General features: G+C 37.9%; 2 protein-coding genes across 2 annotated transcripts in view; both read left to right on the top strand.

The window, feature by feature from the left end:
• The first annotated feature begins 187 nt into the window (after nucleotides 1-187).
• Nucleotides 188-21,069, top strand: LOC147762023 (uncharacterized). The gene is made up of 11 exons (XM_087010579.1): nucleotides 188-398; nucleotides 1,029-1,271; nucleotides 1,510-1,631; nucleotides 13,776-14,940; nucleotides 15,086-15,127; nucleotides 16,156-16,235; nucleotides 16,440-16,613; nucleotides 17,136-17,352; nucleotides 17,768-17,881; nucleotides 18,093-18,202; nucleotides 18,843-21,069. The coding sequence occupies exons 1-11, from the start codon at nucleotides 224-226 to the stop codon at nucleotides 18,960-18,962; spliced, it is 2,562 nt and encodes an 853-aa protein (XP_086866705.1). The 5' UTR covers nucleotides 188-223; the 3' UTR covers nucleotides 18,963-21,069.
• Nucleotides 21,070-24,986: 3,917 nt separating this feature from the next.
• LOC106165731 (uncharacterized) overlaps nucleotides 24,987-26,147 on the top strand; it is a 45,572-nt gene continuing 44,411 nt past the window's right edge. Inside the window, exon 1 of the mRNA XM_087010327.1 lies at nucleotides 24,987-25,043. The gene's annotated coding sequence lies outside the window, so the exon portion shown is untranslated. The remainder of the gene's footprint in view (nucleotides 25,044-26,147) is intronic.

Below are 26,147 nucleotides of genomic sequence, written 5' to 3'. Positions count from 1 at the left end.
AACAACTTTGCTGAAAAAGTGCTCGTTCAAAAGCTTTGTGGGTTTCTTGTCAATATTCAGACACCTGCGATCGTGACAGTTTCATTTTCCAAGATTCTTCATATTTTTGTAAACCTTCGTCTTGTATATTTTTCAAACCAGGCTCTAGGCCCTATGGCCCCTATAAGTCACACAGCTCCATAACCTGATGCATCTTGGGTTAGAAAATATCATGTCAATATGAATGTTCTTTTCACAATCCTCAGATGACCCAGAAGATCACCTGGTGCAACACATGGTAATTGGAATACAGAAACCAGACGCATTCCGCCGGGTAGACCAAGTGGACGAAAAGCCACCAGTGGAATCCCGAAAGGTGGAGAAGGTTATTTATAGCAACACTCGGGAGTCAGAAACAGGTACATGTTCCTCACTTACGGTTTTTTAATAGAACAGAAACAATAAATTATATTTCTTTACTTTCCAAAAAAAAAAAAAATGCACACCTTTTTCACGACTGTGGTCCATCCATTTCGTAAGAGTCCACTTAATATCGTAATATCTGGGGAATGTATGAAACAGTATTCTTTGGTATAAGACAGTGCGGAATATGTTACGGCCAATGAAGTAGCAATTTCATTGTCACCACTCTTTCAGCAATCAATGGGAGCATTCACATCGAGATGAGTCAAGGTCTAATAAGGCCGCTACCTAAATATGGCGGACCTACATGTTAGGAAAACCACTTAATCCTGTAATGGTCTCCCCGCCTCTCACCCTCGGTTCCCCCACGCATCGTCCCTCGACAGGTTGAATTGAGCCGAGATTTAATTAGTGAGCCCCTTCAGGGACGACGCGCGGAGAGGCGTGTGAGAGATAGAGAGACCATTAACGAATTAAGCGGTTTCCCTTTCATGTAGGTCCGCCATATTAGGTAGCGATCTTACTAGACCTCGGTTCCTCTCGATGTGAATTCTCCCAATGTTACCTAACTTAAATATACCGTAAACCACGTTCATAAGACCCTTCCAAATTAATCGTATTTATAGCAGAGACAGCCAGTTTCAAGAATTTCCATCCGGACCTTGTGCAAAAAATAGAGTCAGGTGCTCGTGGAGAACCTGTGGATCCTGAGAAACAGATTACAATTTGGGATTTTGGTGGTCAAGATGTTTACTACACCACTCACCAGACTTTCCTCTCAGAGCAGAACATCTACTTGTTGGTGTTCAGGCTTGACGTAGACCTCGATACCAAAATACCGGTATACAGAGGAGAGAAGACCGTGAAAGGTATGATGAAGATTACATTTAGATGCCTTTTTTTAGGTAACTGTGAAAGACCATGTTAGATGTTTTATCTGTAAGCACTAATGCAAGTGCAACTATCCTTTAATTTGAATTGGAAACGCCGACCGTTCCTCTGTTTGCGCCTTCTGTTAATAATCAACAGAACTGGCCGTGTTATTTTTGTTGGGGAAATTGTGATAAACAGTCTTCTTTACCTTAATGTTTCTTTTACATTTTTCAGAGTTCATAGTGTATTGGTTGAACTCTATCCATATGCACACAGTTAGAAAATCAAAAGAAAACAAGAGCGTCATCCCACACGTTTTGATTATTGGAACTCATAAGGACAAATTGGCTTCAGAGGTAATAAATCTGTTTTTTATTCAATTGTTCGATTCGTTTTATACCATACGTCCCATCCGTACCACTGCACTCTTCATATTACGAGACATTGCGAGTCATTTAGACTTTTGGAGTGTACACCTTGTATTTGCCCTAAGTATCAGAGCTTGTTCACTATTCATACATATTCATGGGGTACAGTGGTCGGAATAATTTTGTTTCCGTTGTACACCGGTGTAACAACGTTCGAAATATTTTAATCCCTATCTTGTGAATAGAAGGGGGCGGACAAACAATGGAGGGCCGTATAAATCCCTTCAAAATTCGAACGCACAAACACAATAGCTTAGGTGGAATAACACAATACTTAATACGAGTGAACCCCATGACGCCGGTTTCTGTGGCCCAGCGCGAGCGTGACAATCCGCTGTAACTAGGTGTAATTAACAGCAGGATACATCAGCCAGAAGGTCCCTATTGTTTGATGCAGCGATAGGATTATAGCTTGAAGAGGCTAAACCCATGCTAAGGCGTGCCACGCGAAGCGAACTGTCCTTTTGTTCACTAGTTTGGCACGCGCAGCTGGTTTTTAGTGTTGCTAACAAACTGCTAGTTAAATTTGTTATCAGTTATTTCATCCTATATAAAATTTCCGCAGTCAAAAATTGAACTAATTATTGTTTGTTTGGTTGAAATGCATGAGCGTCAGCATCAATCTGTCTCAAAAAATTCCTATTGCATTAATTTATAAATGTATAATTTATTTATGTACTTACGTTTTAATTTGAAATATCTGCATTCAAGCTTTCAAGTATTTATAAAACATGAATGATAATGAAAGAGGAATAAGGAAATAACATATTACTTATATTATGCTTTTATTATAATATTGAAATTAAATGAGGTGCATTGACATAGGCGCAATGACAATCCAACTACAACGTGCAACAGGGGGAAGTCTGGCTGTATGATCATACAATATACGAAAGTACGGTCAATTAAAAGTGAAAATCATCAGTTAAAGAGGAGGGGGTCTTACTATAGCTCGCTATCTATTGTTAAACCCGACTGTTATTATCTCTCGAACAAGCTTAAAGCATGCCTATACAATTACTGTGTCTCCGGCTGCCGTTCAGAAACACCATGTCGAACATATTTTGCTATGTAGTGAGAAACATGGTACACTAGCGACTTGTTTTAGATCACTCAAGAAAGGATGCATACGTGCGACACCAGAGGAAAAACAATCAGGTATGCATCTGATCCATAAATAGTAATTGCACAGTACATGTACATGTTACTAGACCTTTGTCCTAACTCAGTAGTTAGGAATAGGATGTTTGGATAAAAAGCTTCTATTCAACTCGCTTAGACCTAGGGCGTGATGCTATCATCCGATGAAACACGTAACTGAACCCTCTACCTGAACCTGAAGTCCCTTTATCTGAAACAAAAACTGTCCCTTGAACATGTCCATTTTTAATCGTCAAATGATTTGTGATTTCATTGAACGTCTTTGATCGAAAGCTTTCAAGTGACAATAACCGAACCGTGTGTTGATTATTTATTAAAGCGTAATTAAGTTTATTCAACATGATCTATTTTGTAAACGATATTTGCCAAGATTGAGCTTGGATTGATCACCGTCACTATTTAGCTACTCGCCTATAATGCGTGCTGAACGACAGACAACTTACAAATATTACCTGTGTAACTGTGCAAATGGACGCATTTAGTTAAATATAACGAAGCCGGTATTTAATCCATCGAACATATTTATATTTGTTCTTTTAAAACCAGTGTAAGGTTAACGCCAAATCAAAGCAAGCCTTGCAGACTGGTTTTGTTTAAACTGTCGTGCATCAAGTAAAGCTAAGTAAAGCCTGTTTCTACTTCGCAGTGTTCATCCCAGCCATAAAACTGCATGAAGGATAACAAGACTCCGTAGACCTGTGCTTCAGGTTTCCAGTAGTCCCGTGTAACACAATAATATCGAAGGCCTGAGAGTAATACATATATGAAGCCGTGTATTAAAGATTTAACAAATCAGAAATTCAAGAATTTAAACATGCTAGGTACATGCACATCACTTAATAAGTCATTTCACAAAAATCGCATCTAATTGTTTAGATTAACCTTTACTTTTATCGATCTCATCCCATTGTCTCAACCACCTAAAAGAAATATAGAGAACATGAGGAAAAGTAACACGTTTACATGCAGGCGAAGGAGTTATACTTCAATATTAATCGCGAACAATATCAACAGCGACTAAAGACCGTTGCCTGTCTTTCACACTTTTACACAAACACACGAAGGTTTGATAAAGGGAGTCGCGGCGCGATATCTATCTCTTTCATTCGAACAAGCAAGGGGCTGACCCGAAGTAAGCTTTCTATACTAATGTCCTTTTTATTGTATATTGTAATTACTCTACTTGCTCGCCTCCATTGTCTTGTAAAAGTGACAAAGAATATGTTGTATTCAAACACGAGTTGAAAGAACTTTGCATAACTCCTTTGCCTTAAGTTGCATAATGTCTTTCTCAAGGTTATAATCAGTGTGAAGAGGGTGTCTTGCCTCATTTAAAAAGGGTGTTGTTCTTCATACTGGTTGTTGCTTAACTTATGCTAATCTTAAACTTTTATGTACCAATATGGTTTTAATAAATCGCCAAAATTATGAATTTAATGAACATTGTGTATCAAACGTTTTGATACGATTTAAATAAATGGACGAGGAGGATTACGGTATTAGGTTCTATTTACCTCTGGCTTTAACTTCGCCCTGCTATATAAATGAACAATTGTTGCAGATCGTAACAAAAAAACTTTCTTATAGTGTTTAATGACATATATGATTAACATTGATAGTGAAACACTCCTCGACTTTAACGAATCACCTGACGTAAACTGTCTACCCGCGCTCCCCGAAAAAACTGTTTCTTTTAATTTTGAAATGAATTGCTTTTAAGGCAAAGAAGTCCATTAAACCCTTTAGTCTCAATATCATTGTACAGCATGTTGTAATCGATATTTAAAAAATTGAATTTTTGTACTCCGCTTTCATCGAGGATACCTCAAGTTGAGGTTACAATTACGTCGCTCGCCTATGCTACTGGAATATATATTTAAGGACAAATTAAGCTTTGTAAAGTCCCTATTGTCACACACCATAGATACTTTATGTCTTGAATGAAAAAATAGCCTCAAATTATCGTTTTGTGCTTAAACCTTTCATTATTTGAACCAAGATCTGTACTATAGCTACCAAGACGTACATGCATCAAGTTGGGTCTGCTGGGGGAGGGGAGCATTTAAATGATAAACGAGGAAGTCTACCTGCAAAAGCAGCAGCAGTGGTTTAAATAATCGCTATCTAGACTCCTTTTTCTTTGACAGCAACATAAAAAGTGTTTAGGGAGAAAGTCACACAAAGACCCGACGTTGTTTTGTCTTCAGCATTTCTTCTTCCTTGTTATCTGCAATTACTATCGTCAATTAATGAAATCGAGAAAGCAATTAAGTGGCGGCACATTGAACATAGTCACTAGGTGCATTTCGCTGAGTGTTTACAAGATCTAGCGACACATTTTATCGCCACGCGTTCTAGTTTGATTGGTTTAGAAAATTAAACAGTTACTCTGGCGGCTCTCAGTCATTGCTATGAATCTGACATCGAATTTAGTCCAAAATATTAGTAAATTCAGAATTATTAGCTAAAACGTAAATTGCCCTAATTTGTCAGATAATCAAAAATGCCGGTGATCCACGCGGAGGGTACGCTTTCCTAAAGGTAGCGGCGACGAACGGCGACGATCTTTTTCTGAATAGTGAACCTTTATTAGTTACGAAAACACCCCTTTTCAACAGGCGCGTTTTATTAATTACTTCATGTCACAAAATTAATTTATACAGGCAAAACTTTATTCAAGGAAATAGTTTCACGAAATGAACGAGAGTAAAATATAAGTCGGCACAAATATAAGGTATACAACAATGAGTCATGTTATGGATCATGTTATGGGCCATGTCGGATTATAATGGCATACCTTGATGCAAAACAGTCTATCGTTTCTTCCACCGCGACTCCCTTTATTTAATGTAATGTATTACTCATTACCCGTTTCATTTGACACTCTCTCTTTTTATCTCCCTTCCCCTTTCTCTTGTTAGAAGGAGGGTAAATAATTAAGCACTCAAAATCTGCACCACCAATCTTCAGAAAAACATAAGTCAACGAACCGACACAGCAGAATGAATCAAATAACAGCTAGCACAAATTTATATGCAGTTAGCTATAGTGTCACTACATACATAATCAGCTGCACGCGCGAAGCTGTTGAACAAAAGGATAGTTCGCTACGGGAGACCGTTTGTTTACTTAAGTACTCTAAGGGGGCGTGGCTACCCAGGCGACCAGGGGATTAGGCTAGTTACTATATGCCGTCAACAATCGTTTAGCGACCCTATTATTATACACTCTCTCTATTGTATTTTCCACCGCATTAATCGCAGTGTAATCTTCAAATGGTCCCCGGGGTAAATGTACATATTCTTAATCCTAGTACGGTAGCTTTACAGTCCTCCCTGAAGAACAAAATCCAACTTTTAGCATATTTAATTTTGCTAATTAATTAAGATATGAATTGAAAAATAAATAATATCTGTAACAGACAGACTCTCTTTGTGGTATAAAAAGCCTTTATTGATATAACTAAAATTTCACCCTGTAATAAACGGTGTCATATAATTAGATACAATGACATTTAACAAAGCCGAATTTCCATTCTTCTGTCACATTCCTGCGTTATATACTTCATCTCGTCTAATAGGGCCATTAAGCTGAATTTCGTAGGAAGAGTTCCTTAAATGTAACCCCTCATCGTTTTCCGCGGCGATGACCGAATTTAAGAATTTTTCATAGAAGCTGGCGGGTGAAACATTATTAAAGAGTTTCTGGTAGTCTCTTTGCCATCTTGTAAGCACTTGCCTAGCTTTTATCAGTTATTATTTTCTTGTCATCAACAACTTCCCAGGTACCGTATTGCGCCTCTTTATATCCAACTTTCCTATTTGTTTCTAGAACTCGCAATAATTCTGTTTACTTTCAGCGCAGGGCTTATCCTTTTGGTGTTTACGCGAATAGCTTTTTAACTTTCGATCGAAAGATATTTGATCACATTTTTTTTTTGTTTTAACCTTCGTAGTTACATAATTTTTACATCTGATCCACTCTCTGTGATCTGTTGGATTAGTTTATTATTGAACTCCCGACCTTGGTCTGACAGTATTGTCTGTGGGAACCCTAAACTTAAAACGAAAAACGCTAAGATTTATTTATGGTTCATAAACAATGAAATGAATGTATACGTATAAATACACTCGTAGAAATAAGCATATGGCAGGCGTTCTCAATTATTTTGTCATTAAAAAACTTAAAACCCATAATCATTGGATTTGTAGTAGTATTAATAGGCAGTAAGTAAATCATACAAAGTTCAGATGATTTTCAAGTATGGTATTTAATGTTTTAAAGCAAGTTTCATGTGCCAAATTTAAAACTACACCAAAAACAAATCAAGCAAAAAATTTGCAACACCAGTTGCCTCTTTAGATTGCAATGCCTGGAGGTGTGCCATCTTTGAATAGTAACAAACCACAGTGCAGATGTACAAAGTGTTATTAGTGGTCTCCTTCAGAGGGCCAATCAAATCTATTCCAATCTGAAAAAAAAAATAATGATAGTGTACGAACTATGTTTTCTTGAATATTGATGAAATTCAAAATTACTTTTATTTAGAAAAAAAATCATAAATATAAGAAAATAGCATCTGCTGGTGTGCTTTCTTGACAAACAAGCCTCGAGCATGAAATGTGTGAGTGCTATCTGCATGGATAATAACGATGTAAAGGCTGGGTCACACTGCGCTTGCAACCTTTTGGCAACCTCTTTGCAACCTCAGCCGCAAGGAGGTTGCCCTAGGTTTTAAAGTGGTCGCATTAGGTTGCAAACAGGTCGCCTGCGATCGTTGACACACGAAGGCCATTTTTTTGGCACCGACAACCAGTGCGACTGATAATGAAAACGATTGGTAACTGAGAGGTTGCCTATAGGTCTCCTCTTGGTTGCCAGTAGGTCGCTGTAACCAGACTAAAACCAGTCGCATACCACCTGTAACTGCACGGTCGATTGACGGTCTTTAGTCGCTTAGTTGCAAACAGGTTACTAACCGGTTGCAAGCGGTGGGCAGCAGGTCGCAAGGAGGTTGCAGTTGAAACTTCATGGTCGATTAACGGTCTTTAGTCGCTTGGTCTCTAACAGGTTTCTTACAGCTCGCATGCACTCGAAAACATGTCGCGAGAAGGTCGCAAGCAACCGTGATAAAATAAGCGTAGGATGGTGGCCACTAAATATATAAATATATTTTTCATTTATATCATGCCATTAAGGCTTTCTAAATACCTTGACAAAAATCGTTATTTCTCAATTAAAACGTAGATTGTATTTGTTGTCATCCTTTTAAATTTATTTACAAGGTTTTCATAAGTATTTTTTTTCAATAAAATAAATAAATGTATGAGTCCCTATCAGCCACCATACTTGACTAAAAGTGTTGTAAATAGAAGCCGCTGAGCCCGTGTCTTCAGTCCCCAGTATGTCATCCAACAGCGTGGGAAGGGTGGCCAGAATGTATTTTGAGAAAGCAAATGCCCGTGAAGAAAGTTCTTCACAAAGTTCCAACAGACTCTGCTTCCCACGAAGAGGATCAACCGAAAGATGATGAACGCGGAGGAGACAGGGAGCCTAAATTTACTATTAAAGAGGAAGAAGAATTAGTTGATTTTTTTTAAGGAAAACGAGTTTTTCTATAACCAACAATTGAAAGACTTTAAAAACAAATCAAATAAAGTGCCAAAACAATCAATAATGATTATCACAATGTAAACGATAAACTGTTATCTTTTTATCCATTCCTATATCATGGCTAATTTTTGACAACTATTGTTGTCAAATCTACTGGAAACATTTTTAATGACTAAAGCAGCCGGAAATATCTTACTTTTTAATTTGCCAAGTCATAATTTGCCAAGTCACAATGGAAGAAAAATTAAGCAAATAGGCGGGCGCAGAGAAAAAAAGTAAATAGCAAAGTTTGATTCATACTTTTTACAATAAATTTAATTGTCAGGCATTTTTATAACAGTAAAACAGTGTCACCAATATAAAGAAGGTCAAATAAATACAAATTAACTTCCTCCCAGTACTTAGAATTCGTACCACAAGGACGGAAACAAATTGATGACGCGCAGGATCCTTCACTATTTAAAGATGTTGTATTGTAAGTGTAACGCTTGGGGCTACAAAGACAAAGGGAAAACCACACAATCGGTCGCAAATCAGTTGCTAAGCAGTCGGCGACCTTTTAGCAACCGGTTGGATACCACAAATAGGCTTTTCGGTCGCCAGGAGGTTTTCGGTGCTGCACCGAAAACCGGCGCGACCGGATAGTAACCCAGCGTTCATTTGGAGACCACTTTGCGAGTTGTTGCAACTTGTCGCCCACCTTTCTGCAACCGGTGACAGTTGCAAGTCGCAAGGAGGTTTTATGTTCAGTGTGACCGTAACTGCACAGGCCTTGCGACCTCAAAGATACCAAGTATTGAAAAAAGAAACTATGCATGCCTATTATTACATTAATAAGGCTGAAAAAACATCCAAATATGTGTTTTATTACACCACTGGTTTGATATAAATGCCAATATATAGTACAAATATATTTCTTATTTATTATTGTAAGTTTGACAATATTGGTAGTACAGAAATCGACTGTGACGTTATAACAGAATCTCATAGCAGAATCATACTTTAATATTCAAAATATTAAATCATTTGAAGCTGCTACAGAACGGATCCAATCGTTGTATAATGTTTAAAATATTCCCTCTGTTGTCATCCGAGAGGGAAATTTACGAGAAGGCAGCTATCGTCACAACTTATAAAATATATATAGTCTGTGCAACCTTGCTGCTACCAGTTGGCAAGCGATCGCTACAGTCCTGCAACCGGTTTTCAGTCTCCAAGTGGTTGCTGACAGGTTGTTTATCGCTCGCCTAACGGTGTGCGACTGGTAACCTCTGACTTGAAGATTGTCTGTAAGAGGTTGCAGATACCATACTGTAACCTTGTTGCAACCGGTTAGCAACTGCTTGCCGATCAAAATATGCAAATTAGGTCGCAAAGTGATCGCAAGCGACCACCAGATTTTGTGGTTGCAAAGAGGTTGCCAAAAGGTTGCAAGCGCAGTGTGACCCAGCCTTAAGGGCCCCTTTACACTGGACGGCGTCCTTTCTGCGTCCAGCAGTACGGCCCCATTTGAGAGTTAAAAAATTATAATACTTTACGTGCCGACAACTGGCCGGTCATTGAGCATTCATTCTGATACAAAATCAATGATCGTGCCATCTTATTAAGACCACAGCGATGCCAAATTTCATGGTGGCAGAAAGGACGCCGTCAAGTGTAAAGGGGGTATAAGGAACAAATATTTCTTACCATATTCCAGGCTTCTGGCGTTGTGACAGGTATTGGTTGGAGAGGTGGGTCATTTTGTTTATATTTGTGTGTTGCCTTCTGGCAAATTGCGCAGCAGGCTATGAATTTTCTAACATCCTCGACCATATTACGCCAGTAGTACCTTTTCTGAAGCTTATCAAGAGTTTTATCCCGCCCGAGATGTCCGCCTATAACAGAACATTACGTATTATTACAGTTGTTATTAACAGACATCATAGTGTTACAATTATTATATAAATATATATCATGGTATGTAATTAACGTTTCTTAACACAACACGTGCGCACACACTGTTGCTCACATGAAGATACGCCCGCACAAATATGCATGCCTATGACCGAGGAGTGCATGTTAGCCACAATGTCCTTTATTTCTTCCTGGTTTGTCATAACTTTTCTCCATGATGTTTCAGTTATCATTGAAGAGGTGCCTTCACCCCCTGATTCATCATTGGTTTCAACATTTTGTTTGGGTTTTTATCCTGCACTTTTTAGAAATGTTCTCCTCTTTCGAGCTAAAAAAAAAGATAATTCATAAATAAAGATAACATTTCCAAACGCATATCAAGCATTGAAAACAGCAATTAACATTTTGCTAAACCAAATAATATGCGTACTGAAAGTATATATCCACTCATTATATTTGCTAGAGCATGCTTCCTAATGTCTTTAGGCCGCCGACGTGCGTTGGAAGTGACAATGGTTTTGTGGACATGCTGTACTGGTAATAGAAGTCCACGGAAAACTTTAAGGTTAATATGAATTTTAAGAAAATGATTTACCTTGTAGTTATCGTTACTGGCTCTTCTAATTACCCCTTTTTCTTTGAGTGAAGCTTCTGGAGAAAATTTATCTTCCCTGAGATATGTCAAAATTGTTTGAATATCTAGCTTCGTGCATCTCTTCGCAGCTACTGCGTGGGGGTGACGCACGTGCGACGCATTCCCAATGTGCTGTCCACTTTGTTCTTTAGTTCAGAGGGCTGGTGTCTTACTCAACACGCAAATGGCATTTGCTTCTTCATTGCTTGCGACGTGCGTCTTGCACTACGCGCGTCTCTCTTGCTAACTCCGGGCGAGGGGAGCAAGTTACGCTTGCGGCCTTGCTGTTCGCAGACTATTCGTAGAATCTTTTCGACATGTCCAACATCCTCCGTACGTGCTTACGGGCTGTCGGCTAGCTCGAATTTGCGTAAGGACTTGTGTGGGACGTGAGATTCTGCGCAAAATCTGGACGCAAACAGCCCGTAAGAGCCCGTGCGGCCGGTTGTGACCGAGGCTTATGATATGCTTGTCATTCTCGCCTATTTTACCATTAAGCACGCAGATGTTTATGTCTGTTAGTAAATTTAAAAAGTGCGTTCCATGGCTATTCGTATGCTCATCTAAATTTTTACGCGGTTCTATTTCATCAACAGCCTATCTCGATCTCGTCTGCAGGCGCATTGAAGTCACCATAAATTATTATATTTCCCAAATTTTGGTAACCATATATATCTGTTGCAAGCTTTAAAAATGCTTTTCAGTGTCAGTTTTAGGAGCGTGTTCTCTGGGGGAAGGTAACATACACCCAAGAAAAAGTTGTTTTTTTCTGTTTGTGCTTTAGAAAACAACAACTCCTTTCATCTCACAGTCAAGGACTTTAACGTCGTAGGTTGATACCAATCTTTTCCGTAGTAAACAGCCAACTCCACCCGATCCTCTATGCGCATTAACAAGCAGATTGGTGCGGGTTTTTATCAATCCAGAAATAATCATCAATTTGTAATTCATCTTTCCCTTGCAAAAATGTTTCGGCGAGGCAACAGATATCGTAATCTTGTTGTTTTACGAGTGTTTCACGAAATAATATTGGTCTTTGGCCACCCGTTGCAGTTTCAAAAACCGAGCGTTAGACACCCCTGCTATTCTGCGTCTTCCTGGCGCCACCGGCGTTGTCCTTGGCACGGATCTGCTTTAGATTGCTGATAATCGTTTCTGACCAAGCGTCCATTCACTCATCTATAGTCTTTTTCACATCTTATCTGTGTCAGAATGGTGCGCTGTAATACATGTCATTATCTCATCACTATCGTTGTCATAGGCTCTATGCACTTGTGCGTGTGCGATCACCGTATTGACGTGATGTATTGTGTCGTTTACAGCCATGCATCCTTTTGGTGTTAAAAGTGTTCAGTGTGTATAGGTAGAGGTCGATTTGGCGGTGTCACTAGATATAGTCAGATTTTTGTTTTGTTTTGTTTTGTTTTTCAAAGAATATTTTTAGAAGCTTTCAATAATGTTGTCAGCCTAGTCTTGGTTAGTTCATATGTATATAACTTAAAAATCAGAATTCTTCGTAGCGTTCGAATCACATAAAATCTTAATATGGCGTAAGCCGTACACGACCCAGTCTACTGTTACTGACATGCGCATAAATGTGTCTAATACTAGTACTAGTGCAGCATACTTTTAAAGTTTTGACATCAGAGCACAGACATAAAAGACAGTTAACAGGTAAGCCAAAATATCTGGATCTATCATAAATGAAAACTTAAAAATTAAGACTCCTTACTTAATCTTTAAGATCGCTTCATACCAGTTTAAGTCTAAAATTGCACTTTAAGACCAATTCAGACCCACTAATGTACACTGTATGTCCAACACCACTATAAGGACTGCGCAATGGCTACACCAAAATTAGTTTTAAAGCAGAAAGGGGCTTGTGTTGTGGCATCGATTTTCGATTGCAAGGTATTCTTACTTCAAAATTCAATCTCCGGGTCAGCCTCTTTTCGTCTTTGTCTCGTCTGCACGAGATGACGTCAGCTCAAGGCGGGAAAGGCAGCTCCAAGCGGGACAGATCTGTGACGTTCGAGACATGTGGCTTTCAAATATGGAAACGCCCCAGGCAAAATGTTGCCGAACACACCCCTAGTATGACTACAGTCAGAATTTCTGATAAGGGTTATACAGAAATCGTGATCGAGTTGCCAATACTGAAATCTAGAAACTAAGTACCTACTTGTACCCAGAACCAGAAAAAGGTGACTGTTTTTGGTTGACATGATTTGGTGTCGAGATAAGCGTCTTTCGCTCCTTCCTTCTCTGGGATTTTATTATCTCACACACACAAGCAGACCCCTTTCCTCCCTCTTGTTTAAAGCAATAATAACTCTTCGTTTCGGCCAAAAAATGAATTTTCCTGGAGTAAACAACAATTTTCCCATTCTTACCAATGATTAATGAATTCATTTTTACATTAAAAATTAGTCCCAGTTTTTTTTTCTAAAAAGTTTGTTTTTTTGTTAAAATCTCTTAAGAGATTTTAACAGTCTATAGCCATCAATGGAGGTCACGTGGTCTAAAGACAAGCTCAGATATCAGAATAATAGCTATAACTGCTGTTTTTGTGGTAAAACAGAATATATTATATTTCTATGAGTTACTCACAATGTTTTTATTGTGAAATATACATACAAAGAGTTATTATGCCTTTAAGTGAAATGTACTTGAATGTGAGTGTAAAGGATAATGTTTTTTTTCCAAAGGCAAACTTAACATTTTATATGAAATTGAACATTTTAAACCCCATACCGTGTTATTTATAGGAAGCCGCTGATGAGATACTTGATCAACTCAGGGACTATCTGGAGGACAAGCAGGAACTCGCAGAACACGTCTACCGTTGTTTTGCCATAAGTAACTTGGCCGACGTTGAGGAGTTTGATGAAATAAAAAGCGAGATCGAGCATCTTTGTGGCTATAGCAGAGACAGAGAAGCTGGCCGCCAAATGCACCCAGTGAGATGGTTCCAGTTGGAATTGGATTTGGCAAAGAAGAGTGAAGAAAGGCCGATCATATATATTAAAGAACTGCGTGATATGGCGCGCTTAGTTGGAATCCGTGACGCGGAGTTAGATGAAATGTTTATTCCTTACCATCATCATCTGGGAGACGTCCTACACTTCAAAGTGGATGGACTGGAAAATATCGTTATATTGGATCCACAGTGGTTAGCAGATCTGTTTTCTGCCATCATGACCCCGCCTGTTAGTAAAAGTGGAAAGGATCGCCTCGATTACTTGAAGCGAAGTCTGGAAAAAGGAGAACTGAACGAGGAGGTGTTCGATGTATATCTGCAGAAGGAAAAGATGACCGACATGAAAAACGAAGTGATTCAACTTATGGAGCATTTTGACCTGATGTTGGACATATCTAAATCAGTTCAAAATCCAATGCTGCCTTCTGGAAAGAGAAAATTCGTCGTGCCTTGCATGCTGAAATCCAATGACCTGGTGAAATATTGGCCCCCCGAGAAGGCTCGAGAAATATCTTTATTCATTTCATTCCCTCACGGCTTCTTTCCTCCAGGGCTATTCCATCGTTTGATCATCCGTCTGCTTAGGAAGTATAAACCTTACCATTGTGTAAATGGCATCCCAGATATTGGTTTTGACCACGCCTCCTTCCGTCTGGAAGACAAAGCATCTGTGCTTCATCTCTTCACTGCAGAAAAGGACATTGAACTAGTGATAGATAACGCTGAGCGTAACATATACTTCAACGCACGACAAACAGTGGAAGACGAGTTGTCCTATCTTCAAGAGACATACTGTCCCAGAATGCATTTTGGCTACTTTATCAGGGTAAACGATAAGAGACGCAAAATTCCGATAGAAGCAGAGACCGTTCTAAAAACAGATGCCATCCGTGTATGCGTAGAGAAAGCTGACGAAGAGATTCAGCTGAAACCATATCGTGTTTGGTTTACAAGTAAGTGATTTAGAAAAAAAAAAACAAGTTCTCTTGTTGGAAATGGACATAATGTATTGGAATTTCAGACTGTGCTATAAAATGTCAAAAAAAAAAAAAAATAAAAAAAGATAACAATAATAAATTTGCATTTCAATCATTTCAGCTGTGGAGAAAGAACCACGCAGTCCTCAAAGTCTGGAGGCAGGTAAGAAAAACCGCCTCATCTTTTAATGGTCTCTCCGCCTCTCACTCGCCTCCCCATGTGTCGTCCCATTGTAGCCGAAATTTAATGACTGTACCGCTGCAGGGACGACGCATGGGGAGGCGTGATAGGTGGAGAGACCATTAAAAGATTAGGCGGCTGTTCTTTCATGTACGTCCGCCATATTAAGTTCCAGAATTTGTAAAGCCATGGCTCAATTCGTTGTGAATGCGATCTTAGACTAATTGGTCCGCGGGTCAAATATGGCCGACCCACTTGAAAGCAATGCCGCTAATACCCTAATGGTGTACCCGCCGACCACAAGCGCCAGTCTTGCAGGGGCCTAGCTATTAAACCGCTCCGCTGAGATTTAATCAGAGAGCCTGACGTTAATTTTGACAAACCTGACAAGACAGTGTCGTTCTCATACGCTGTATTACACAGTTGTGAGCCTGGTTTCTTTGACACCACGGTGCATTCTGTTATACTTTTGTAACAGTAAACTCTTTAAAGTTCTTCTATTTAAAGTCCCTTAACCGTTTTCAAAATTTGTGATCATGTAACAAAACGGTTTGAGAATTTGGGTCACCTCTAAGCTATGTTCTGCCGCATGTCGCAATCGTAAAAAAAAGTACTTGTCGCGTGCATCCCAATATAAATAGACAACAGTATATAGTAAGCCAACTTTCGTCTTGGTCTCACGCTTGTACATGGTTTCATTTACTGGACACCGAATTTAACAAGGGACTGCGCATGCGCATGGGGGCAATATGGGAACTGGTGCATTCTGCCTTTGAACCATCGGGGGGGGGGGGGGGGGGGGGGGGCACCAAATGGGGCCAGACCATATTAACAGGACAAAAATACGGGAGGCCATAGCTAGTGACCCAATGATCTTGACCAAGGTTGGCAGACAGTGAACAATGAAACCATTTAACTGGGATTGCGATGCTCCCGGCAAATATTTTACCATAGTATGCGCTATAAAATCGATATTAATTAGGGACGTGGGAGACATTTTGCACTTTTAGGCACAAGCAGAGAGGAGAAAGTTAAGGTCTGGCCTTGTACAGTTGAACTCTTCGAGAAGAAGGCATATGACGCTAAACGGGTTTGTTGCTACACTTCATTAGATTTTATTTTTGATATATAAGTCTATATTATATTATATTCAAACTTTATAAAAGATTTATTGTTAGAAAATTTGCAGTTTTATAACAACATCCTCTAAATGTTTCACACCTTATCTCCTTGATACACCAGTAAAATTTTGTAATTGCAGTTAATGCTCCCAAATTTTTTTGGCAATCAACAGGTCTACAAGAACTACACAGATTGGAGGGGAAGAGCTGTGATCATCAACAATGTCAGCTTTGACAATAAGTTTTCCCTTGATAGGAAGGGCACAGAGGTGGATGTTGAGCATTTGAAAAGTTTATTTCGGCAGTTACATTACTTGGTGTTGAAGCATGACAACCTGACAGCTGAGGTACGTTGATATCTTAAACTGTCAGTTATCCTGCCGCATTTTCGTATTTTGTATACTAGCTATAGTACGAATACATATAAAGAGATGTATTTCACACGCGAGGGTGTCCAAAAATAAAATTCAATAAATTCAAAGTTGTATTCATTTTTAAACATGTGTATAGAACAAAATTCCACGAATGTCTCAATTAAATTTATTTTTTCACTTTTACCATGTCTTTACGTTATGACGTTTCTATATAGGAAATGCCAACCATTGCTGAGTTTAGTTTGTCAATTTGGGAAAGCACTGTGGCAAAAAAACTGTTGCAATTACTCTCCAGTTTGGCCTCAAAATGTCTTAGATTGCTTGGGCGATGTTTTTAAAATACATAGTTAAAACTATCAGATAATGACATACATCTGAAGAAGATTAACACACATTATGGTATATGAAGTGGGGTGTCAGTTAATGATACAATAAAACAAAACGGTTTTATGAACATAAATGATCAAATGTAGATATTTAAATTATGCTATTTAGGCTATTGACCAACTAGCCAGACGTGAGTCAAGCACTGATCACAGTGCTTACTCTTCCTTCATCATGGTGATCCTGAGTCATGGTGGAGAGAACACGGTGATAGGCACTGATGGTAATCACATAGGGTATGACCAAATTCTGGCACACTTTGAGGCTTCCAGGTGCCCGACACTGAACGGCAAACCCAAGATGTTCTTCATATCTGCGTGTCAGGGCAGTAAGTACTATTCATCTAGGTTGATGTATTATTGTGTTCTTCATGTCAGACAAGTTTGAATTTGGTGTGTAAAGTATGATATGAGGTTTTTATTGATTCTTTCTTTTATGCGTTTGTGTTTAAACGTATTGTGATTGTTATAATGATTGATATAGTAAAACATGTTGTATCCTACCTTTTATAAATCTGGGGGGGGGGGGGGAGTTTTTATATATTTTTATTTTTATCATATAAAATATAAAATGGAGCTTTATTAAACAGTCATACTAACGGTGGTTTATATATTTCAGTAAATAATTTTCTCTTTTGCACAATATTAAGTGAAAAATTTTTGTCAGTATAATTTGGGAATTGCTTCATTACTTCTTTGTCCTGCCTTTTATCTATGTAAAAACATCTCTTAATTTTGCACAAGGTATGGATGAAAATGCGCCGTTGCTAAATACAAAACAAGTGCCACCGAGACCGCAAGAAACTCACTCAAATCCAGAGAAAGCTGATATGATATTAGTAACTTCAACGACCAGAGGTAAGATTGTCGAGTGTTTTTGTTTCTAGTGACTTTTTGTTCTATTGATACATCACATTTTTGTAGAAAAAAAATTAAGGACGTGTGATGTGAATATCATTAGATGGCGTCCGAAAAGTATTTCTTCTGTTATAGTCTTCTTGGCTGCATTTTGACCAAAGTGACGCTTGTTTGACACCCGGCATTAAAGTAAGGTTTGCTTACCATTCAGGTGACAAGTCTTGGCGATCTACTGAACATGGTACGTTTTTCATTCAGTGTCTGGTTAAAGAGCTCTCGGAAAAAGCATGTGACACCCATTTACTTGATATATTGACACAGGTAATCACGTATTACAACAGTTCTCTTTGAAACAAAACTAAAGACAAATGGTTAATGTTGTCCCCTCAAATATCACTCCCAGTAGCTAGGTGTGGCAGGAGCGGTGGTCCGCTTGCGTCCGTAGTCCGTTTTCCATTGCTTTGCACCGGTGAATTTCGTTCCACAACACTTCGAATAACCCTATTCTTTACTGGTGCTAACAGTATGGGAGCCCGGAGTTCCATTCCCAGGACTACCATTTCTGTCACACCGGCATAGGAGGATTTCGTACATTATAGAGACAGATGATTATTTTGGGATGCGCCAGTTACAAATATTAGACGGATCTTTTCATACGTTTTACATACATGTTCTTCTGCGGCCCCACGAAAGCCGAATAGATAAATGCACTGATGTGATCAGCGCAGTTAAACCTCCTTTACACTGGGTATTATTATTTTTCTACTCTCAATCGGGCCCGTATTATGGAACGCAGATAGGACGCCGCCCACAGGGGGCGTAAACTAATATCTCAGTTAAGCCCCCTTTACACTGGACGATTACGTTAATTATGAAAAGTAGCAAAATATAATTTAAAATCACACATTTCAAAGAAAGTGGTTGATGTTGCTATGTCAACTGGTTATTGTTTATCAACAAGGTGAACGACAGTGTCTCCAAGATGCCAACTCGAGATGGTTGCCGACAGATATCAAGTATATCGACGCTAACATTGAGGAAATCTTTGTATTTCTGGCCAGGGCTGTACTATCCAGAGTGAATTAAGGCAGTGGAAGTGGTCATACAGGTACACTTGCTATGTAGTAGCCACCCTCGCCTTCTGTTACCATGATGTTTCTATTGAGACTCAAGTAACTTAAATTTGATCACATGTTCATTTTTCTCAACCTACATTTTTTTCTCGTTTAATTTTTTTTTATTTTGGTTTCCGCCGTACATAGACTGGAGTTCTTTACTGTTATTGATAATCACTACTTGTATTAAGTATATGGCAAATAAAACCGTAAATTTACAAACTTTGGAACACGGTTCCAGCACCAAATATAAAGAAGTAAGAGGCGTATTTCATGTTGTGCTTATAATGTTTTCTTTTTCAAACACTTAAAATCAAACGAAGTGTGTGTCAGGTGTCTGGGTTAGTACTTACCAAAATAGAGGTGTTCCGTTTTTGCTGCCTGTTTCTAATCTTCACATAGCTGTAATTTCTCATGCTTTAATCCAGTTGCAAGCGCAGAACCTCTATTTACAATCATCCTCAACTGCTTTGTCTGTTTTTTATAAAAGGCTCATGCTGTCTTGTTGTTAGATGTTTATGGAGTAAGAACTTCACATAATGTAGTTGTATGAGCAAAAATGTTCATTGGCAGTTGGTTCATAAATGATGATCATTCAGCACAAGTTAAATTTGTTCTTCCTACCGTTAGCGGACCGCCTACAATTATCTTGTCCACAAACTTACGATAAGAGGACAATTTTCGACTTGTCTTTAATAATAATTATTTTTTATTCTTAGTTTTAGACATGTATACATTATGTACAATGAAAAGCAAAAGTACTGGCACACGATTTCAATTGTCTGTGAGCTCTCTTCACATGAATTTGTAGCAGTTTGGATTGGGTCCGCCTTTCATTGAGAAATTTAACATTAAAAGTAAAAACCTTTGCAACATACCGTATCAGGCCTGCTTCAAATCTGTAGCAAATTTCGACAATATTGCTGCAAATTGCAATTTCTTCTTAAAAGATTGCAGTAATGTTTCTGCAAATAAGCGGCAATTTTTTTTCTTCGAACTCCTGCAACCCGTCTCTGCAAACTTTGATATTACTGCAACATTACTGCAGATTTGATTTTGTTACGGGAATCTAATTATGAATGTAACAAGTAATACGAAATGTCCAGATGTGGTACGTATGTGTTTTCGTAGTACCAAATTATCATTATGGTATTAGTTTTGCGATGATGTAAAATAGTATAAAGCAGTGATTACATTTACCAGTATTTAACTTAAATAATTCATTATAGTGAGAATGAAAATCATACAGAAGTTTCTTCGCTGATAAACATAAAAACAAATTCTGGTCGCAATGTTTGTGCTGTAATAATTTGTTTTATTGGAATTTTAGTTACCTTTTTATATCACGAAGTGGCATCTGAATGAATACAAAGAGCAAAGGAGAGGGGCTGTAAACAGATAATGTGTCAGTACTGTAATAAGAAAACCACAGTTATATCATACAATACTTCAAACAATTCTTAAGGCGAAATTTTTGGCCTCACATTAAACACTCGATAAGTAAATAAACAGATTTACATCTTATATGTACTTGGTCATAAAGTTTTAACAATATTACCGTCCTTCATTTTTGTTTACATGGGTATGTTTTGCGTATTATTATCATTATCATTATTATTATTACGATATAGACGTGGATATGTTTCAATCCTTAATACAATGAAATTTATCACATATTCCAAAGAATATGTGTCCAGGTTGTAAGTATATAATATTGGTGTGATATATTGATACCACGGTAATATGGTGGTCAATATTAATGTAATGTTAGTTATCGATAGGAAAAGAATAAGACACCCAAGAGAAGATCCTGTATAATATAATATTAGTTACTGTTATAAAAGAAGAAGACACCTTAGAACATGAACAAAGTACTAAAAGGTAAAAAAAAGGTTAGAGCAAAGTGACGGGCACGGATTGCATAAATTATATGTACATGTAAAGTGAGAAATGATGAGTTAGCTACATGCACCTGTACCGTGTATATATATCAAGTGTTAAAGAGTGGAAAAGGGACAGAAATGTAGTCATAAAGGTTGTTCCACTGTAAATAAAGGCTTGTGAAAACTAAAACGTCCGTTCTTACTTTATACCTGGCTCTACACAACAATGAACATACGCCTCATCCTGTCTCTCTGTCTCTGTCTCTCTCTGGCATGCATTTCAATTGTTGTAAGTATTTAAACGTGATGTTGTGAAAACAATCATTTTCTACTTATCATCATAACTTTCGTTCTTCATTTAAAAAACGTCACAGGGCACCAAAAAGTGGTCTCTCCCTCTCTCTCTCTCTCTCTCTCACACACACACACACACACACACACACACACATATATCATTATACGCAAATCACACCTTGTTACTGTCACTGATATAGCCATTAATTTGAACAATTTCAATCATGTTTCAGCTTTAGCTACCCTGAGTGTCAGAGCAACGTAAAAGTTAGTTTGTTTAATATTTAATATACCTTGGAGTCACTTTCGCTAGCTTTGACGAACAGCGACAATCTGAGGGCGTTCGTCTTCAAAATTTTGCCTGGGCGCGTCCATATTTGGAAGTCACACGTCACAGCTGTGTCCGCCAGGATCCATACTTGAAAGTCATAAGTCTCATACGTCACAGGTTTGGCCGCCTGGAGCTGCCTTTCCCGCCTTGCGATGACATAATCTCGTGCAGACTAGACAAGAATCAAAGTGTCTGACGCGGATTTAGATGTTTGAATTGAAAACATCTTGCAGTCGAAGGTCAGTGCCACAATACAAGCAACATTCTGCTTTAAAAAATTGATTTTGGTGTAGCCGTTGCGCAGCCCTTATAGTGGTATCGGGCATCCAGTGTAGCTGTCAAACTTGGCACAACACGGCAAGCACGTGTATTGTGTCTATTATCTCAGGACAAAATATTCTTTTATAAGCAAAAATACAAAAACATTGGATATATCTTTTTCTTTAATAAACATATTATTTATTTCTCACTTTACATATCTTAAATACAGCAAATAAAATTAAATAAAGCAGGATTAAATCTATTTTACGTTTCATTTTGGTCTGATGACATTCAACTGCAGATTCACTGCGGAGCAGTTCTATTTGATTGACGGAAGCCTAACATGGCCGCTGTGCACTAGAGCCTGGTATTGCGATATGGGTTATATATGAAATCAAGATCGAGCTGGCAATACCCGAATCTAGAACCTAGGGTAGCTTTAGCTATGTCCCATATTAACATATGTTGAATTTTGAGATTTATTGTTGAAATAAAGATAATCAATAAAACAAATTTATGGTGTTTGAAGTAAAACAGTTCAGACTTACATCGTGATCATTTGTTAGCAAAAACACGTGGAATTGCAGATGTGACAGCCTTTTTGATCAAGACTGTATATTTAGGGTATTGATGGGGTCTTCTACAACTTTTAGGCTCGAAAACGAAACGTTCTCCAATATCACCTACAATCACAGCTACATCCAAGGTTGTAAATCCGCCCTACTTGTAGAAAAGTACCCGCCTAATGACCTAATTATCACCTAGTCCTATTAAAAAGAACATGTGTAATGTGTCACGTGACAATTGTTTATTAGAAAGCGGTGCGAGAGGCGACGATACGTGTAAATGTTCACTTTGTCAAGAAACCCTGTTATCTAAGCAGGTAAGTCTAAATCTGAACATAGACGAGTTACATGGTTGTCGTAGTTACACTGTGTTGATACCTTAAAAGTAAACTTTCCGCTAGTGAGAAGTTTAATCAAGTTTAGTTACGAAAAAATATATCGACATCCATATTACCCGATGTCATTGATCCCTCGCTGTATAGCACCATTACATTACATACACCTGGCGACTGCTACCATCGGTTTCTTACAACTAATATTTTGGGATAATTTCATAAAGAAACATGCGCCTCAAGAAAATAACAACTGTTCTTTCAAGAAATATTATTTTCCAGAGTAAGGCCCCTTCTGTCAAATTAATTCAGACTTTCATGTTGTTCAGCTTATAACACCGTGGAGTGTAACTTACATTGACCCGATATGCACAGCGAAGATCAATACACTGTAGGAGGCCGCTCAAAATACACTGATTAAAAAGGAGCGGCCCATGTGAATAATTTATTTGAAATGTATGTTAGGTGTATAATGTGTATTTATGGACAGTGGGAGCAGTAATCTTTAGAAAACTGAACAACAAAATTAACTTTGTATGATTTAATATATGTATTAAACATTCAATTTGCTGAAGATTACCGTTCGAAATATCCATGGCTTCACGAATCTATGATGTATGTTTATAGTTACGTTAGTTATATATCAATTACTTCATGTTTATCCTGGACTGCAGTATAAATTAAACTTCTTTTCACAAACTGACCTCAGCGGGTGCTTTGCCTCGTTAACACATCCAACACAAAACTTTTTGTTATTGACCCGTTTGCTCTCACACTGAGCGGTCGATTGATCTATAAACGATCTTTGTTCTTTCGAAAATTATTGCATTTATTATTTTGTTTGGGTTGCCGTATCCAAGTTACGTGTGCACGTAGCTACAGGTAGGTTGAAGCAGACAAGCCAATGTTATCACAGTAATAAAAATCTTTTTTTTTATTCAATTGGGATTTTTTTATTTTAAAACAAAACTTCTAAGTCTTCAACACTGCAATATGGCTCGGAATACATACTACATCTATTCGCATGGTATTAAGGAAAAAGACAGATGCCTCCAATCCATGATATGTACATTCTTTATGTTATATTATTTTATTTTAATTTTCGTTTAGAAGCCAGACTTGTTTTCATTCACAAATTACACTAAAGATTTACATGGAAAGTAAAGTTACAACTAATGTGAAGTAGTCCAGGTTGTGCTCAAATACCCTACAATTATATGACCTCACTGGCAAGCCTGGGTCTTCTGTTAGCCGCCATATTTAAAATAGCATTGACCGAAATTGTAAAGAAAATCATAGTTGTATTGTGATACGACGAAGTCAAACATTAAACAACTAAATGCACAGCAGATTTTGATCATCTCGATGTTTTCAGCTAGCATACTGAGTACGAGATACGTTGGTGATCATAATTAAAAGAACATTGTATTTATGTTCTCCAAAATACTTTGTCTATATAAAAGTTAAACGCGCATAATCAAATCTGATATGAAAAAATACGACTTCCACTTCCATTTCAACATGATACTTGATATGTTGATCAAGGACCATTACATTTTATACACCTCTCGATTACGAAATGTCATTCATCTTATACTGAGTAAACATTTCATTTACAAACATGCGCCTCCCTTCAAAAAAAAAAGTCTTTAACAAGAAAGGTGGTGTTCCCATCTCTCAATTTACGTTTTGTTAAGCTTATAATACAATGGGCTGTAATAAACATTGATCCAACAGGAACAGGGCAGATCAATACATTGTACGAGTCTGCTTAAAATGCACTGAGCGCATAAATATAAAAAATAATGTGTGAATGGGGCTGTGGACAGTGCGAACAGAAATCTTTGGCACACTGAACAACAAAAGTCAACAACAAAATTCATTTAATATGCATGTATGTACAAAATGCATTTTGTTGTTTAATTTGCTAAGGATTACCGTCCAAACTGTCCATGGCTTCACGTAACAATGATGTGTTTACGTTAGTTATATCAGTTAAGTTATGTTTATCCTGGACTGCAGTAGACAGGGCATATTGGCCCAAAAAGTTAAGAGCAAAATAAAACTGGTATTGCAGCTGTGACAGCCTTTTTGATCAAAACTGTATATTTAGGGTATATACGTATTGATGGGGTCTTCTACAACTTTTAGGCTCGAAAACGAAATATTCTCCAATATCACCTAAAATCACAGCTACATCCAAGGTTGTAAATCCGCCCTACTTGTAGAAAAGTACCCGGCTGGTGACCTAATTATCACTCAGTCCTCTTAAAAAAACATGCGTAATGTGTCACGTGACAATTGTTTATTAGAAAGCGGTGCGAGAGGCGACGATACGTGTAAATGTTCACTTTGTCAAGAAACCCTGTTATCTAAGCAGGTAAGTCTAAATCTGAACATAGACGAGTTACATGGTTGTCGTAGTTACACTGTGTTGATACCTTACAAGTAAACTTACAGCTAGTGACTAGTTTAATCAAGTTTAGTTACGAAAAATATATCGACTTCCATTTTACCTGATGTCATTGATCCCTCGCTGTATAGCACCATTACATTACATACACCTGGCGACTGCTACCATCGGTTTCTTACAACTAATATTTTGGGATAATTTCATAAAGAAACATGCGCCTCAAGAAAATAACAACTATTCTTTCAAGAAATATTATTTTCCAGAACGCCTCCGAGTAAGGCCCCTTTTGTTAAATAAATTCAGACTTTCATGTTGTTCAGCTTATAACACCGGAGAGTGTAAATTACATTGACCCAATGTGCACAGCGAAGATCAATACTCTGTAGGAGGCCGCTCAAAATACACTGATAAAAAAGGAGCGGCCAATGTGAATAATTTATTTGAAATGAATGTAAGGTGTATAATTGGTATTTATGGACAGTGGGAGCAGTTATCTTTAGAAAACTGAACAACAAAAATAACTTTGTATGATTTAATATATGTATTAAAAATTCAATTTGCTAAAGATTACCGTTCGAAATATCCATGGCTTCACGAATCTATGATGTATGTTTATAGTTACGTTAGTTATATATCAATTACTTCATGTTTATCCTGGACTGCAGTATAAATTAAACTTCTTTTCACAAACTGACCTCAGCGGGTGCTTTGCCTCGTTAACACATCCAACACAAAACTTTTTGTTATTGACCCGTTTGCTCTCACACTGAGCGGTCGATTAATCTATAAACGATCTTTGTTCTTTCGAAGATTATTGCATTTATTATTTTGTTTGGGTTGCCGTATCCAAGTTACGTGTGCACGTAGCTACAGGTAGGTTGAAGCAGACAAGCCAATGTTATCACAGTAATAAAAATCTTTTTTTTTTTTTCAATTGGGAATTTTTATTTTAAAACAACACTGCTAAGTCTTCAACACTGCAATATGGCTCGGAATACATACTACATATATTCGCATGGTAGTAAGGAAAAAGACAGATGCCTCCAATCCATGATATGTGCATTCTTTATG

The sequence above is a fragment of the Lingula anatina genome, chromosome 4, assembly GCF_051362555.1.
Source record: "Lingula anatina isolate TDL-2025a chromosome 4, LinAna3.0, whole genome shotgun sequence".
NCBI lineage: Eukaryota > Metazoa > Brachiopoda > Lingulata > Lingulida > Lingulidae > Lingula > Lingula anatina.
The sequence above is the reverse complement of the archived record's forward strand: the minus strand, read 5'-3'. Positions and strand labels throughout refer to the sequence as shown.

Bases quoted from the DNA above. Each gene is read 5' to 3' on its own strand.
- LOC147762023 (XM_087010579.1), top strand. From the start codon at position 224: ATGTTCTTTTCACAATCCTCAGATGACCCAGAAGATCACCTGGTGCAA. The intron at 1,272-1,509 runs GTATGATGAAGA...TACATTTTTCAG, and splicing joins AGGAGAGAAGACCGTGAAAG to AGTTCATAGTGTATTGGTTG. The intron at 17,353-17,767 runs GTAAGTACTATT...ATTTTGCACAAG, and splicing joins CATATCTGCGTGTCAGGGCA to GTATGGATGAAAATGCGCCG.